Raw genomic sequence first — 18,846 nt, 5'->3', positions numbered from 1 at the left:
AAAAAAAACACAAAACCATCTACTAAAGCCTGTAAACGTACATTATCTGATGTAATTAAATATCTTAAGAGCACTGACAAGTGAAGGGAAAATAAAGCAATGGCTGACCAGGCCCTCAGGGACCAATTCATCAATGTCCAATGTCACACAAAGAAGGGGGAGAATCTGTATCAGGTTAAGAGTGGGGGTTTTATTAACCACAATGGAATAAGCCAATGATCCACATGTGTTCCGTTTTACCGATGAGAGAATTAACCCCCCTCCCCCTCAAAAAAAAAAAAAAAAAGTGACAAAGAAAGCTGCATGCTTTGCATTTCTGCCTCTTGGACAAGTAATATTGTAAATTTTTCCATGCAATCTATAAAGTGGATTTGATCGCCATTCACCCAACATACCACTTTTCAAAGTTTCATTTTCAAATGTATCAAAACTCTTTTTACCAGCCGTGCAACTTATATATATATATATATATATATATATATATATATATATATATATATATATATATATATATATATATATATATATATATATATATATATATATATATATATATATATATATATATTTTTCCATTCAAGAGGAGCAGCACAAATTCACAAATCCAATAACATGCATGTAGTGATGGCTCTAGGAAGAATCCACCAGATGGCAGGCTTGATTCCAATGCCACTGAGCTCCTTTACATGCTCAGTCATGGTTGAAGGGTTACACCATATCCAATATAAATAAAATAAACATAAGGCTATGTCTGCAAGAGTTGAACCCATATGATCACATTTACATTTATTTCTGGAAAAAAAGACCCTATTCAAATTACTAGAGACACCAAAAGTAGAGCACACTGATAATTCAAATGCATCTCAAAGCAACGTGCTGATGTGGACAAGGGTCATTTGAAAAAAGATTTGCAATTGCAAAAAGTTCTCCTGGAATAAACCCATAACTTTGGAAAAAAACTTTAAAAAAACTTTAAAAAAAAAAAAAAAAAAGCAAAGAAAATGAAAACCTGCAGTGCTGCAAAATACATTTAAAAACACACTCAGGCAAGTATTCACATCTCAACATACGGCATACTTAGTACTAGTGATCGACCGATATCAGTTTTTCATTGCCGATACCGATATTTTGGTCAGTGCATATCGGTCAATATTCTTGTACATTTAAAAAAAAGTTTTTCTCTTCGACAGGTACTCTTGTAGAGGGATCTGGGGGTCTAAATGACCCCAAACCCCTCCTCTGCACTTAAAAGCATTTAAAACACCAAGTTTGGCTGTCATTTTTTGAATCTGGCGCCAGTACCCGGAAGTGATGTCACGGTTTTTTGAACGGAGACCCGATCAGTCGATTGCGGCTTTGATCGGGGCTTCGGCGGCCGTGCAGGCCGGTTGCCCGGGTCTCCCGCTTGGACGGCCCTCCATATATCGGCTTTGCCGATGATCGGTCGATCCATACTCAGTACAACATTAGTCTTATGCTCTATTCACTCATTTTCACAAAAACATCAAGTGTTAGTTGCATTTACACAACAAGCATACCTTAACAAACAATATTAAAAACAAGTAGAGAAAGCTAGTTATACACACTGTAGTAGGTAGACCTGGAAGGCCACGTACCCCGATGATGGCATTCAACTCTGCCATTGTCACTTGTTTGGCACGCTCTACGGCTTGAGCCACCTGTTGTTGATGCTGAAAATTAAAAAAACATTTTAATGGGAATTGCTTACACATCATAATGTCATACAGAGTACTCTAATAATGAGCCCGATTTGTCAGGTACTGGTTTGCAGTCATATGCTAGCAACTATGGTTCCTACATGGACTACTCAGGACAAGTTAAAAATCAGAAAAAAAAGTTAAGCATAGCCAAAGCTCGTTTGGCTGTAGGTTGCCTATGGATCACAGGAGTGCAATCCGTTCTGCACTCGTGTGACCTGTTTTCAGCAGAGAGCAGTCTGAAGTCCACTCTTTGCTGATGTCACAGAAGTCGGTCCAGGCACCGCGTCATCATGACCACGGAGTCGTGATCTGCCAGATGCCTGGACCAACAGACGCTCAACGAGCCCTGAAAACCTGAGCCAGCCCCTCCCCACCCCTCCACAGCCCAGCGCTCCAATGAGCGAGGAGAGGCCAAAGAGAGCTGCTGACTGAGTCAGCAGATCTCAGCTCTGGGAGCTGTGAGAACCGATCAAATTGGCAGTGTTTGATCGCTCGGTTCTCAGTGTAGAGGCGCCAGGGGACAGATGCTGCATCCACCTAAGGAAGTATAAATTGGGGGAAAAAACCAAACCCCATACTTCTCTTTTAAACTAAAGCCTAGATTTTCTGTAGAACTTTGCGTCCCTGTTGTGAGATTTCCCCTCACTTCCTGTCAGAGGCCAGTAAGCGGAAATCCCAATAAATTCAAGAAAAAAAAAAAAAAAAAAAACACCTTTAACAGCATAAATATATTGGAAAGGTTTTAACTTCAACAGTATTCACTAAAATAAATAGTTGTCATCAGGATTGGTCTCCTATTTTGGAGTCTTTGGTTAGTATTTTTTTTTTTTTGAGAAGGTGTCTATTGGGGAAGATATCCCCCACCTCTTGTTCTGGTGTCCACTCAACAAAAGTACTCCCCTTCTTGACAGTGGCCACTATTAACCAAGTGAGGAGAGATCACGGTGGCTAAGTGGTTAGCACTTTAACCTAGCAGTACTAGGGTTGTCTGTTCAAATCCCAACCCGACACTTTCTGCTTGTACCTACATGGGTTTCCTCCCACTTTCCAAAAGACATGCTAATAGGTTATTTGGATCGTGTCTAAATTTGATGTGAATGTACAAATGTATATTTAAAGCCCTGCATAAATTGAAGGTGCTACATATCCGTTAAAAAAAAAAAAAAAAAAATCCTTCACACCCCCCCCCCCCCCCAAAAAAAAAAAAAAAAAAAAAAAAAATAGAACTTAGGGTTAACCAAATGGACCGCATTTCTAGATTTTGAAGGCAGCAGTTTGAACATCCTATAACTTAAACATATCTAGGTCTAAGGCTCAGTTAACACATATGCGAACTGGATGATTTTAAACCGCATCTAACTCGCATGACCTGTACATGCGTCCGGCTCTCAGGGGAGCCGGTTCAAATATGTCCAGGGTGGCAATATGCACCCGAATCGGTGAATAGAAATGCACCGGACCCCAGGCTGCAAATCGCAGCCGCACATGTGTACCTAGCCTAAAGCTGGAAATTGTGGCCAGTTTAACAGGGACCAGGCTGGTTGTACTGAATTTGATCATTGATTGACTTCAGTACACTCAGCCTGTCTGATTTTTTAGATGCGATCACCGCTGGCATCTATAATGGCACTTTTCCACTGCAAGTACCGGCTAGTACCGGCTCGGCTCTACTCGGCCCTGCTTGGCCCGGTTTGCTTTTCCACTGCGGTACCGCATGGTATAGTGTCGGAACGGTTCGGTACGGTACGGTATAGGTTTGCTTTTCCACTAAAGTAGTACTAAAGTTAAGTGGGTGGGATAACAACGGGGTGGGTGTGATTCTCTGACCAATCAGTGGCTAGTAGTGACTGCATGCAAAGGATTGTGGGATATGGTACCAGTTTGGTACCTGTTGGAACCACAATCGAGTAGGTACTGTTTTTTCAGAGCCGTACCGTACCGTTCGGTTCCATGCAGTGGAAAAGCAAACCTATACCATACCGTACCGAACCGTTCCAACCCTATACCATGCGGTACCGCAGTGGAAAAGCACAAAAGCGTGCCGAGCCGGTACGGTTCTATGCAGTGGAAAAGCGCCGTAATAGTCAGCAGTGATCATTGTGTTCTGCCAGCAGGGAAGCCTTCCCACTGTCAGAACACAACAGCTGGGGTAGAGATGTTGATTGGAGAAGCGAGCAATATTCTTCCACCCATGGAAGAAATTGCATAATCTATTGTCTGCTTAAGGTTTCACTATTTGACTAAACTAAAAAAAAAAAGTGGAGTTTTAATACATTTTGGTCTATGAAACAGTTTCAGTAAGACAGATGTATGCAATACTCCACCTATTTTTGGGCAGTAATTAGAATTTTGTCATTTGTAAACTATGGAACTGTCCACAGTCTCAGTTTCTGGAGGCTGGCCTTCAATCTGTTAAAGTAGCAAGGAGCTCCGCACACCATAACTAGAACAGATGTTCTTCACACTTCTGCAACGCGATAAAATTAACATTGTATAGCCAACTAATCTGCAAACAGAGAAGTAGCAGATTTGCACTTTAGCAAGCAGCATTTTACTTACTTCCTGAGAAAGAAATGGGATGACTTGTGCACAAATTGTGTTCAGTCGCTTGGCAATTTCTGTCTGCAAAAGGAAGAGAGATCACATAAGCAAAAAAAGAAAAGGCCTAAAATAGAACAAACTACACAGACGTGTACAATCATGCAGTCATGTATATAGTAAAACATGGGATTACCACCAAAAAAAAAAAAAAAAAAGTTTGCTTTGTGTTCCAGCACACCTCAAACTGCATAATGGAGGAGTGCATTAAGCGTTAGGACCACTGGTATTTAGCATAATAGTTACAGAGTGAGGTTGAAAAAAAGACATCCGTCCAGCCAGTTCAACCTATGATGTGTGTGTGTGTGCTGTTAACCGTACATTGCATACCCCTGTATGTTGTGGTCTCTAAAGGTGCCCATATAATAGTTTTTTGAAGCTATCAATGCTCCCTGCTGATACCACTGCTTGTGGAAGAGAATTCCACATCCTTACCGCTCTTGCAGTGAAGAACCCCTTACGCACTTTAAGGTTAATACTACAAATACATGCCAACTGGTCTCAGTGTGAAGACATCAAAAATGGAAAGATTACACAAGCAACCTGGCCAAACATTTGCATACTGCTAGAAGGTGAATGCAAACTAGATTGAGACTTCCAAAGGCCTGTAAAGCATAGAAACTTAATCCGAGAGGAAAAAAAAAAAAAACCTAAGCCTAAATAACCATGTTTGTTGAATGTTTACTTCTATTACCACTGTCCAAGTACACCAAAAAGTATAAGTATCAATTTTGTGCCTTAAGATTTTCAGATTGTAAACTGTAAAAAGCTGTTTGAAAGAACAAAATTTGATGTGCATATTCTGCCCTGCATTGCAAATGAAGAAAAGCAGAAAAACCAAAGCCTTACTACTTGAAGAAGCTTTGGCAGACTGAGCAGTAATAATTGTCCAAGTTCTTTGGCACCATAAACCTCAGCCCACAATGTCAGGAAAAGGCTCTTGTGTCTGTATGGCAGCTCTCAGAACATCTCAAGAGCCCTTAATTGTTTATGTTCTTAATGCCGAGTCTCTTGAGTGTGTTCATTTTTAATAGCAGGCTCAAGTGTACAGCCTATCAAAGAGCAGAAAAACAACTTTAGTCATTGGTTCTTGCTATCTGAACGATGGGTTTATTTGCAAATGACAAGCTTTTAGCTGTGCCCTTCACTCAAGAGCTGCCCTACTATCTTAAGGATCATTGCAATTAAAAAAGGGAAAACCTTCTACTGTACTTTCTATTAGGAGGGACTTGGAGGTAAGCCTATTTGGTATTTTGATTGTTCTTGCTAAACAATGGGTGAAATGCCTGACATGTTTCCTAGCTGTTGTATGTGTGCAGAAGTTTTAACTTTGACGTTTATGTGAAAGAGGCATACTTAGCATAATTACAAAAGCAACAAAAAAAAAAAAAAACAGACAGCCTTTCAGCCACTGAGAAAGGCAGAGGTTATTCATCATTTTCTATGAATCATTTGGCTTATGAAGCACATAGCTCTACAAGCTTTTCATACAAGAGCCATTTGTACACCCTTTATTTACATAGAGCAATGTACAGATTACTTTTAGTTTTGTAACTACATTTAGCATGAACAATGCATAATTATATAACAAATAACCTAAATGAGACTCACAATTCAAAACACTGGTTGTAACTTGCAAATAAGTGTTTTTCCTAAATCTTTAAAGTTACACAGTAAAGCAGCTACATAATGTTAAAGCAAACCATACACACAAGATGCATCTTTTTTGCATGCATAAAGCATCTATGTAATGTGAAAGTGATCTTTGCAGCATCCCATTGGATAACTGAAATCAGCCAGCCTGGGAGGTACCGTATTTTCCGGCGTATAATACGACCCCCCTAATTTTCATCTACCGGTAATACTTATACTTAGGTTACCTTGGAGATAATATACTCGGCGTATAAGACGACCCCCCATTTTTGGGGGATTTTTTTGAGGTTCAAAAGTAGTCTTATACGCCAGAAAATACAGTACCTACTGAAGTCTTCAATCAAAAAAGAAAACTTTTCTTCTATGTGTGGGCAAAAAAAAAAAAAAAAAATATCCAGAGGCTGCTCATAAATCTTGAATACAGTAGTTATCTTCCTGCTATATTCAAATTCTACTAAGCATCAAGTTGAGTCATGCTCCAAATTTGTTTTTAAATGAACGAATTAAAAAAAAAAGTGACATCAAATGCAAGGCACCATAGAGTATGAACATAAGTACTTTGTTGATCCCTTCATTAACTGAACAGCTCACCATTGGGGTCCGCTGAAATAAGAGTGAAAAGCCATGGGAGTTCATCTGATTCTGGAATTATCCCTTTACTGGTGTGAAAGCTCATTTATACAGGTTGAAGGTATAGCACAGTTTAGGAGAGTAAGAATGCAGCATCTGTACCCTACTGCCCCCTAAGACTGCGGAGCACTCAAGTTCTTGATATTCAGTGAGCAGAGAGCCAGTGGCAGTCACCAGCTCTCTCTCTCTGTCCCTCCAGCACTCCCAGAGCGTGGAGCTGTAAAAGGGGCAGGAGTGGCTAGCTCGGAATCTCAGCAGCATGCTGACAAGCTGAGCTGGCTGCTGTTTAAGCATCTGCGTGGATCCCAATATTAAATATAGGATCCCTGCAGAGTCTGGACTGGTTGAGTGACATCAGCTGACAGGGGACTTTAGCCCACTGATGACTGAATACAGGTCACAGGTATGCAGAGCTCAGTGAGCTCCTGCAATCCTCAGAAGCAAAAATAATCGAAAGAGCTTTAAGGATATGGAGTCACTTTCTAAAACGCAATAGAGCTGCTAGCACACAACTGATTTGCATTAATTCCGCCACACTCAATATGCTAATTTGACCTTCAAGTTATAGCTCAAGAACCCCCAATATAGCATTTGCAATTCATGGACCTATAGAAAAGCACATGTATTGTTTTATGAGAGGCAAAGGAGACTACAACAACAAAAAGTAACAGAGTCCTCAGAGTGCCACATAGCAAGGTTTTCACTACTGGTAGGTGTGTGCTCTGAACTAAAGAAAAGTCATGTATATAATAAGCTCCCAAACACATGGATTTCCTGAAAATCCCTGTGCAGTAACAAGAACTTCCTGTGGTTAGAGCTGCATGTCCTGATAACTATGATAATCCTTCCCATGCTCGCCTCCAGGACTTCTCCCAAGCCTCTCCCATCCTCTGGAATGCTCTACCCCAATCTGTCCGACTAGCACCTACTTTTTCCACTTTCGGAGAATCCCTGAAAACACATCTCTTGAGAGAAGCCTATCTGGCAACCACCTAACAACTGTACTTTTATTTTCTCCCTCAGCCCATCCCCCACAGTTATTACCGCTAGTATCTCTTAACCTCCCTCCTAGATTGTAAGCTCCAACGAGCAGGGCTCTGAGTCACACAGTATTAAAGAGTATTGTACTGTCTACCCTCAAGTTGTAAAAGCACTGCATAAACTGGCAGCGCTGTGTGTATAATATATATATAATATATATATATAATATATATATATATATATATATATATATATATATATATATATATATATATATATATATATATAAAAATAACATATATTATACACACCCACACATACTATATTATACATACACACATGCAAACAATAACCAAATGGTCAAATCCAGCTCTATTACACCACCCTGAGCGCCTAGACTTTGCATAGTCCTAAAATTTTAATTACAATTTTTGTTTGTACAAAAATTTTTAATAGTTTCAAAATCCACAAACTGCAAAGTACATAAACTTGCTATTAAACTTACACACAGCAGGCTTGTGTTACTGGAATGGGGTTAAAAGGCCTGGCTCAATAACTCAAAAGTCCTTCTAGACAGAAAAATGGACTTCCTGCCATTTATACCAAGCAACATTGTAAACCACAAAGGAATAAAGGTCAATGTTGCACTTTTTGTCATTACTGAATCATTTGAGATAATCTGTGTGGCGGATGAGGGAAAAATCGAAGGCAGTGAGAACGCTGCAAATGGCTTATTGACCTCAGAGCAATTTTCATCTCCATCTGTATAACAGCAGACACATGGGAAGGGGGGGGGGGGGGGGGGGAAATGCTCTCCGTGCTGAGCATTCTTCCTTTTTAAATCCATGCCGCTCTTCTTAAATGCTTGGCACTCATTATGTAAACCAGGAATCCATTAATTGATTGGTTAAGGAGAAACCACACAAACAGCAATACAGGTTTTACTTTCAGTTTCAAAAGGCAGTCTGGTAATGTTACTCATTATTAGATATAAGCAGAATAATAGATGTATCTATCTCCAGAAAGAGGTGATGCTGAACATGCACTATGTGTAAAAAAAAAAAAAAAAAATGCAATCTGATGGATTTCGAAATCAAAGTCCCCACAGTATATCAATGTCGAACAGCATGTCAAGCTAGGAATCGATTCAGGTATAGGCCGCAGCCAAAATTTCACTGATCCCAAATGAGCTTTAAAATTATTTTATTGCTCAAAATTTAATTTGTTCCAACTCGCATCTCCATGACAACGTTGGCTAACCCTGCAAATCATTTGGGTAATTGGATATCTCATCTTTCTATTGCTCTCAAATCAAATGATTCTGCTAGAATTGCAGCAGCCAATCAAATTTAAAGGTCTCCTGAGTAAAAGGCTTAAAGAAAGTAGCCACATTCATCTGCTCTCTAATGCCATATTAAACAGGATATGACAAAATGTAGAGGTTGGTTTTTAAATTCATTTGGGAATAAGAAATGCTTCTCTAAGGGCACCGTAAAGCAATGGCACAAAGTAGCTAGAGCACCTACAACCATAACAAAGAATAGTTACAAATTTCTATTATAAAATGACATTTAAATCAACCTACTTTGCTCCTCATACCAAATTGACAAATTCATTTCTTCAAAGCACAGAGGGGATAAGTGAGCGCATTCCAAGCGTCCAATTAGATGAGCACGTTAACTGCTCTTCACTACAAGCTATTTGAGAGCTGGCCTTGGCGGGATGCAGATACCTGGAATGCTTTGTTTGATATAATTGTATTCAGACAAATCTGCACAGGCATCTCTATTGGAGTGAGGCAACATGGCAGTAGGAAGTTTGATTATCTGATGAAGGACAGATGGACCCCAATGGTTCAAATGGAACATGTGAAGTGCTGTGCAATTTGACTTTCACATAGAAGGAATTTTGAACTGACAAGACATACTGAACTTCGTACACAACTCAAGCAGCATGGAGAGTTAAGCTGGATACACACTATACAACTTTTGTCGTCAGATATCCTTCAACTACGTAGTGCAAGGGCCGGCCTGATTGCATACAAATTGAAAGTGTTTAGGTTTGACCTCGTATTATATGGTTTTGGTAAGTCTGAAGGAAAAAGTCTAAATAAAATTGTAGTGTGTATGGCCCATAACTTAGGCTCCATGCACACTGGAGAGAAAAAAAAAAAAAAAAAAACCAACGCTCATATAGAAGTGTTTTTGTATACCATTTAGAAAAGTTTAGAAGAGTTTGGCGCTTTCTGGCAAAAAAAAAAAAAAAAACGCTAAAAAAAACACACAAACTAAAAGGGTTTTATTTCCTGCCTCTAGTCGCTGAGCTCAAAGTATGCCTCCAATCATCCTATTGTGCATTGAGCAACAATATTGAGCTGCTTCTACAGGCTAAACCCAAAATTCATGTACAAGCAGCAATTTTTTTTACTGCATGGAGCCTTAAAAAGTAGAACGTCAAGCAAAACTTTATTTTCATTTTGGATAGAGCAAGGGAGGGTTAAACACCCCTGTGAGATTTTATTTAATTACCATTGCAGATCGATCGATCGATCTCTCTCTCTCTCATACATACACACAAAAAAGTTGGGGGAGCAAGCCATGAACATGTATTTCTAAAGCTGGTGAAGCTATGAACCAAGCGACATGCATATTAAAAAATAGCACACATGCAAAAGAAATCAAAATATGAAGACAATCCATAAATAAAAATTGGGATTTGGTCTCACCATATGGCCATATCGTGCTCAAGCCCACCACAAAAAAAAAATATATATATATATATATATATATATATATATATATATATATATATATATATATATATATATATATATATATATATATATATATATTACATTTATCCAAAACCGTAATGAAAACCCAACCCATATACACAATCCTATACCCGCAGTTGATCCAGATTCCCTTCATTTTCCCATAGGCAAACAGGTAGTGAGGAGGATATCCCTGAAAATTAAGGGAATTCTTTGGGGACGCCCAGGTCACCAAAACTAGTGTCCCCATTGGAATATTTCTCCTCCAGTTTTCTGGGGACAACTCAAAATTTTGGATTTTTTTTTTTTACATTTAATAATGGTTAACAGGACAAATAGAGGGTAAATCTCCTTAACATGAGCACAGACAGCAATATAAACTGACAGGTGTTCTAATTCTTCTCCACTCAAAAAAAAAAAAAAAAAAAAAAGTGTTCTCTAGTTATACTTTAAGGATACAAATCGTAAACTTAAAATTTAGGAACCACACCCAGGAATACAAACAAACACAAAAGCACAAGTCTGCAAAGGAAGCCATTAGCAGCCCAAGATGAAGAAATTGTGACTTCATGTCTGACAGAATCTAACAGTTGCCTGTATTGCCCCCCCGCATTCACTGGCAGCTATTATAAACATCCCAACTTACATTTTTTATAGAACAATTTGAACATATGTAGCATTCAACAACTGCTGCATGACTTCTATAATACTCTTCATAACAGACGTTGGTGCTGAGCCAGAATAATGTTTGTTGTTGCACTCGCTTAGCAATGCTTGGATTGCATCCTACTATAAAAATTTAGTCTCTGTACACTTCACTCCTCTAATCCTAAATTTCTCAATACAAAAAAAAAAAAAAAAAAAAAAAAGTTTTTGAGCAGACATAGTAAATAACTGTCCAGTTTACACACAGCTGTAAATGTTGAGGACATAAAGCCAATTGGCTTGTAGAATTCCCTTGTCAAGAGCGTTTGCTCTTATACATCTTTAGTGTGTCAGAACTCTCAAACCATAGTTTGATGGATCACAGTCTTGTCTGACATTCAAGAGAGTTATCCTGTTTCCAACAACTTTCAAGTACTGTAGGTGAAGCTGAAACCTTGCCATCACAAGGAGTAGTCTAAACACGCAGAAAATATCCAAACTTGTGAACTGCGGCTTCCCAAGAAAGCTTTGGCCCTAGAAGCATGACTGTTACTGTAGTAATACCAACTGCTATTAAATACTTTACTAAAGGATTTTAAAATGTTCACACAGATTATGAGTGTTTACTTCAAATTATCCAGTCTCATCTTTTCATCATAGGAAGTAAATCTTTACACGTTTTGTCAACATTCTCAAATCCTTTAGGCTAAGTTCACATGTAGGCATTTTGGGGCGTTTTTCTGCTCTAGGATCAGCTCAAAAAAAAAAAATCGCCCAACAAGACAAATCCTTATTAATTTCAATGGCCCCTGTTCACATCGGAGCGTTTTGACGTTTTAAGCAAAAAAGTACATGAGCTTGTTTTTTTAGGCAGATTACAGGCGTTTTTATTTTTTCCATTGGTCACTTGTCAACCTAAAAACGCATGCACGAAAACGCTCGAAAAAATGCCCCCCCAAAAAAAAAAAAAAACCTGTAAATAGCAATGCTAAGATGTGAACATAGCCTTAGTAAACATTAAGTTTAAAAAGAATTCTACCTTTTGCAAAAAAAAAAAAAAACAAAAACGCACCCACAATGCAAAAAGCAAAAAAGAGTGCATTATCTTTTTTCATTTGAGGGCTAGTTCACGTCAATTGTATTAAAACGTAGCAGTTGGTTTGCTCTGTGATCCAGTGGGATCCCGGCATGGTTCACTTTAACGTTGTTGAAATGTCACATAGACAAGTCTTTAAGTTCACCCTTCACAACACAGTGGTGTAAATTGGGCACATTTGCATTGTCATTCAGTGAGATTGTGCTGGAATAGTCGCACAACAGTCCCACGGCATCTGCTGTGAATGAACCCGGGTCCGCAAAGCATTGTAACCACGATCAGGAAAAGCATGGACCTTTAGTTACAGAGCTGGAGAAAGCATTAATGGACTAAATAATGGACTGATTGTTTAGTGATGTCACAGCACTTGTGCTCCATTGGAACAGTCCCTCTGCCCCAGAGGTACTTTTTCCATAAAAAAATAAAAACATTTTACCCAGCTGTGCAGATAAAAACCATGCACAGCCACTCGAAATTCAAACTTGCCAGGAGCTGGCATGAAGTTTCCTGGATCCTGTAAAGGGTGGTAAAAGTGGAGGGGGGGGGGGGGCAGTGTTAATTTGAGGGAGCAGGTCTGCAGCCTGTGACCATGTTTTATGTTACACCTAAATATGGGTGGTACCATAAAACAGTGAAAAAAAAAAAAAAAAAAAAAAAAAAACACCTTGAACAAAGAATGAAAAAATAAATACAAATTTAACACTAACAATATGTGATCTCAACTGGAGTTTGATCGGGAATAAATATAGCCATTTAAAAAAATGTAAGCAAGATCTAAGTACAGGAGTGTATTTCAATGACTCCATACACAATTAAAAATTAGGTCCAGGGAAAGGTTACATTTTTAACAATTACAATACGGCTTATATATCAATTAAATATACTTTTTTTCCCCCATAAAAAGTGGATTTACCCTTTAACACAGTCCCCATGTATGTTTAAAACTGCTGAACATTTTAAGATGAGGATTCTACATATTGATGAGCCTGGGAATCCTCCAAACACATCCCTAGCCAAAATCTCACTACATTTAACTCCAATGAGCTGTGAGCAAGGCCATACCCGACCCGCAGCTCACGTAAACAGAGGTGCGCTGAGGGGTCAAAAATAACCAATCCTGCAGCTCATTGGTGCAAGAAAAAAAATAAAAAAATAGTGAGTTCAAAGTACACCCCAACCTTATCTTTACATATTACTAGTAACATTTAATTTCATTTGTGTGCATGCACCCATTTTAATACAATACAGGAGCTCTTAGGTGTAAACTAACTACAGATTTACATGACATCAGACATGAAGCAAACTAGTTCAGGTTCAAAAGTGAAGATTCTCAAAACATACGTACACGTTAAAATAAACCATGTCCTCACTGTGACACCAGCTTAGAAATTATCATTTTTATTTAAGATTTGCCTTTAGTTGTACTTTAAAACAGCCCAGAATAAGGAGCAGCCAACCTTTGCATTCTACAATAATTTGTCCACACCTGTATATACCAAATATCAGCCATATAGTTAGAGCCATAACAGTAACTGGAAGTAAAACATTCACTGTAGCTTCTATGAACACACATTTACCTCCTGAAATAATCTATATCCCAGCACTTGTATTAAGGACATTGTTTTCAATGTTTAATTTCTTTTCAGACAAATGATCCAGCAAATAAAAGAAATGGCCCCTTTTCTCTAATTCAAAAATCCATAACAAGCATTGCCCTTGCAAACTGCCTAACAAGCAGTATTGGCAATTCACTTGCATTCTTTAATCCGTTTACTGCAACTCCCAAAGGCATACCACCTAATGCATTTCTTCTATTTTGTGTCTCTATTTAATAGTAAACCTTTTCACCCGTTTCACTTCTCATGATAAAGCAAGTCTATCTAAAATGTCTCAAACATATACACATACATACACACACACCCATACCAGAGTATTCCCCGATGTTCTCCAACCACACCTCAATCTATATACAAGTCTCTTGTTGCCCAACGGAGTCAAGCTTGTTAAAATAAAAACCAACTGTAAAAAAGGAAAGGCACTCACAATATAAAAAAACAAACGAAACCATGATAACGATAAAGTGCATGAAAACCACCTGAAATGTGCTCATAAATGTGCTAAAATGCAAAAACCATACATGTAAAATGAAAAGTCCAATGTGACAATCCCAACACCAAAAGTGATATGCTTTTACATAATCTTGTCTGCCGATTCCTTCACCAGGAGTGCTCAACAAATGGATGGCAACTCACCAGCAGTTTATGACCCCTTTTTACAGAAGGCCAGGAAGTGTGTTATTGGAAAACCAGATTATTCCTTGGATAATACCACTCCACTTCTAGATCCCTCAGGATAAGGCTAGGATGTTGAAATACTCCTCAGGAGAAGTACTTGTATGGTGTAGTAGGTTTACTATGGTTTAAAAACAGATACATAAAAAGTGTGCACTCACATGTATTAGTGCCCGTTTCCAGCATTAGGTGCATACAGCATATCCAGATGGGCCTGTCAGTCTGGCTCTGTCCTGTGATTCACAACAAGCTCTCATTACTGAGCCTGATGGATAGTCACATGGGACCTGTAGGTGACGTGTCCCCAGCCAGACTACGTTTCACCATGTAGGTAGCTCCAAAATAAGATCAAGCTACCCAACATGGCTGCCAGTTATAAGATTGTGAGCTATGCACTATAACTAGCCTAATTCTTCAGGAGACAAGGACCATACGCCTTCTCACCCTCCTGATCAGTATACACACCAGGGATAGACTTATGATGGATAACAGTAACTTGAAGGATAAGTCCACCTTTAAAAAAAAAAAAAGCACATCGTTCAGCCAAGGCTGTCGGTAGTTGTAGTTTCCCCATTCACAGAACCCTGTGAATGAGTGATACAGCGGAGTAGGCGAAGCCCCACACAGTCACATTTTTGGAATAGTGGCAGCAGACAATAGTCTATAGTAGTGATGGCGAACCTTGGCACCCAAGAAGTTTTGGAACTATATTTCCCATGATGCTCATTCACTCTGCAGTGTAGTAGAGCATCATGGGAAATGTAGTCCCAAAACATCTGGGGTGCCAAGGTTTGCCATCACTGGTCTATAGGCTTAAAGTATTAAGAAATATTAGGTTAGTAGTAGTCCTCCTATTGACCGGTTTGAACAAATTGCAAGGGCTTGCATAAAAGTGAAGCGCTCTGCAAGTGCTTTAAGCTGGAGAAATACTATCTCACCATGCTCAAACTTATCATTTTCTAAACTTCAGAAGACTTTACTTCCATAAGTGTGACTTATGCCCCATACACACATGCAGATTATCTGCAGACTTTTGTCTGCAGACTTACCAAAACGATATAATACGAGGTCAAACCTAAACACTTTCAATTTGTATGCAATCCGGCAGGCCCTTGCACTACATAGAAAAGGTAAGTCTGCAGACAAAAGTCTGCAGATCATCTGCACGTGTGTACGGGGCATAAAAGCAAATAGAAGTTGAACTTGACCTGTGAAGGAAGAACGAAGCTCAAATGTCAGGTTACAAAATTGCAGCTGGATACAAATCAGGGAGATTTACTAAACTGGAGTGTGCAAAATCTGGTGCAGCTGTGCATAGAAACCAATCAGCTTCTAAACTCTCAGCTTGTTCAATCAAGCTTTAACGAAAAAAAAAAAAAAAGAAAAAAAAAAAACCTGGAAACGGATTGGTTTCTATGCAGAGCTGCACCACATTCATTCTCCAGTCTTAGGCCTCGTACACACGCAACGAATATCGGCCGACCAATCTTCCGACTTTTGTCCAGAGTTGTGTTTTGTTGGTTGGAATGTGCCTAGACTGCACACAAATTTTCTCAGCCAACAAAAATCTACTTCAGAAGTGATGTCATGTGCTGGTTTACTTTCCGTGTGTTTTTTCTTCTCTGAGCATGCCCAGTCTTGCTCATCTGATTTTTGTCTGCCGAAATCTGTACTGACTGACGGAAAATCGGCCGTTGTGTTGACGGCCAACAAAACTTTTTTAGCCTGCACACCAGATTTTATTCGGCCGAAAAGTCGGAGTCGGTTGTTCGAAAGCATCATACTAACCAGCCAAAAATCGGCCGATCGGACGTTGGCCGAAAATTCACGGCCAACTATCGACACGTGTGTACGAGGCTTTAGTAAATCAAGCCCCTTGTGATCTCATGTGTCAGATCCATGTAAGAAAGTCAAGTGAACCTGTCAAGTGCCTATCATGTGAGAAACTATTCCCATTACACTCAGTGGAGTTTTAATGCTTCCACTTTTATTAATCAACCAGAATAAGAAGCTGGAAGAATGGTTGGGGAGGGGAGGGTGTTTTGCCACCTAGCTTTTAGACACATTAACTGGTCATAGGTATGATGTCATCAAGACTGGGATTTGTTAAGACCTATTGAAAGGGTTGAAAAACAACCCTTACAAAAAGATCTAAATATAGCATACAGGTTTTTTTTCACAACTGTGGTTGCTTAAATTCTATTAGGTTTACAACTCAGCGTACATGGACAGATAAGATAACAGAGGAGGGTTCGGGGGCTTCTGAAAAAAAACGCCCAACTGCTCCTAAACGTCCATTTACAAGTAGCAGTGTACATGAGGCCTTAAACTTTATCCCACAAATAAAAGGGGATGTTTTCCTAAAACTGGCGAGTCCAAAGTCTGGTGCAGCTGTGCATGGTAGCCAATCAGCTTCTAACTTCAGCTTGTTCAAATAAGCTTTGACAAACACCTGGAAGCTGATCGGTTTCTCAGCAGAGCTGCACTAGATTTTCCACTCCAGTTTTAGTAAACCAATCCCAGTGACTTATAAAACAAATAAACTGGATTACAGGAATTATTTAGCGCCAACTATTTGTGCAACGCTTTACAACATGAGAGCAGTTACAATACAATTTAATACAGGAGGAATCTGAGGGTCCTGCTCAAAAAGAATTATTCATAAAAACATCCCACATGCAGTCACATGTCTACAACAAATTGCATACAATAGCTGGTAATATCAGTGTGTTCAAAAGTGATGTCCCCAAGTCATTATGCAACCAAGGTGAACAAATAAATATGACGAGGCAAGTTAATGAATGGAGGAATAAGCTCTAGGTCTCAAACAGCCATTTTATATATACACACACACACACACACACAATACTGAATTGTATACACTTACAAACCAGGTTTGCACAAATACAAAGTTTCAAAATGAGAAGAAGCTTTAAGGAAGAAAAAAGACCCCCCTCCCCCCCCCCCCCACACACACACACACACACACACACACTTTACCTTGCACACACACTTCAAACCATAAAATCAGATGACAGTGCCGCAAAGGGTTTCACAAACTGTACGTGTGGCATCATACACATGCAGACAGGCCAAAAGAACATTAACGCTGCCTCTGTGGAATTCCCCCACCCCCTCCTCCTATTTCTCAGTAACAAAGATGTTGTCAGAAATGACATTTTTCTGTCCCTCGATGATTCCTTGCTACCATTTGGTTATAAGCCATAAAGCAGGAATAATTTCAGCCTGTCAGGAGTCTAGCTAATGCCCAGTTTCCCCTAGAGAGAATTCCTGTCAAACGTAATGAGCGCTCCAAAGGCCCTCTCTACAACATAATGAGCACTTAGGCCATGCTGGTGATCAGTCAGCAAAATGCATCAATTTGAGCCTGCCTGCACCCTGGGGTCTGCACGTCACCAGTTTTTAATAAGAATTATGATTACTAGCTTCCAAATGTCGCTTTAGAATTAATAGTGAAAAAATGATGAAAACATTCCGTTTTTGCAAAAAAAAATTCACTCATTAGCAACAGGAATACAAGAATTCAAATAATGGGAGAGGTGTACCAGAATCTGGTATCTGGAATTGACACACAAAACACGGTAAATTTCACAGGAAGAATATGCAGGACATTTAAATGGATGCATGATGTATTCATACTAGCAAACCATAAGTGAACACAGATGAAAAGCAAACTGCTCAAGACCACTGGTGATTTCTCCAATGACCCATGTGATCTGCTGCAATACACAAAGTGCCTTTCACAAAAACATCTCCAGCAGGCAAGCGAATGTTAATGCCTATTCTACTGCACACATAAAGCTAAGAATATCCCCATAGAAATTCAGCTTCTAACTCAATTGCTTGCTAAAGGTCTTTGAATATACTAGAGGCCTGAAGCCTGAACTAATCAATTTCTCTGCAGCGCCCTGGTCGGTCAGCCATGCTCTTTAATTTAATGAAACAAGAATTTTAGACGGAATAGCACATATACATCAAGCTCCAAGTGTATTGTTGCACTTTGAAATGTGTCCAACTGTGCAACTTCATCTAATGATAATCTTTTTTAAGAGGCAAATCGATTTCTTAAAGACTTATTGTGCCATCATCTCGATGAAAAAGTGAGCGTCAGCATATCTGCTGAATACTTACACCCTGCCATTAATGCTTTCTTTGGCAGACAATATGAACTCAATTGAGGGTCCTCTGGGTTGAACAATCATTTAGCTGCTCTTCTCTTATGAGGCCCTTAGTGCCTTGTTCCAGTTCAATACTCTTTTTATTCACCATTATCATGGTCATAAGTGAGAATTTTATGGGAACACAAACCAAGGTTCACACCTCAAGTTAGAACAACCAATGACCTATTTGTTCTTTTCAAGGGCTGAGATTTTACAAGATGACAGCATGCTAAACTGGACACAGCAGAGTCAGCTGCTCAACACTAATCAGGTAACT

The 18,846-nt window shown here is 39.2% G+C and overlaps 1 protein-coding gene across 4 annotated transcripts in view; it reads right to left on the bottom strand.

Annotated features, from left to right (window-relative positions):
* Nucleotides 1-18,846, bottom strand: part of TLE1 (TLE family member 1, transcriptional corepressor) — a 90,446-nt gene that overhangs the window by 60,996 nt on the left and 10,604 nt on the right. For 2 of the 4 annotated variants that reach the window (XM_082265427.1, XM_082265428.1), the window contains exons 5-6: nt 4,281-4,343; nt 1,587-1,691 (exon numbers count right to left, since the gene is read on the bottom strand). In XM_082265427.1, the coding sequence (XP_082121553.1) occupies nt 1,587-1,691; nt 4,281-4,343 (168 nt within the window). The remainder of the gene's footprint in view (nt 1-1,586; nt 1,692-4,280; nt 4,344-18,846) is intronic. The other 2 variants (XM_082265429.1, XM_082265430.1) reach the window with 1 other exon arrangement.

The sequence above is a fragment of the Pelophylax lessonae genome, assembly GCF_965119305.1.
Source record: "Pelophylax lessonae genome assembly, chromosome: 1".
NCBI lineage: Eukaryota > Metazoa > Chordata > Amphibia > Anura > Ranidae > Pelophylax > Pelophylax lessonae.
The sequence above is the reverse complement of the archived record's forward strand: the minus strand, read 5'-3'. Positions and strand labels throughout refer to the sequence as shown.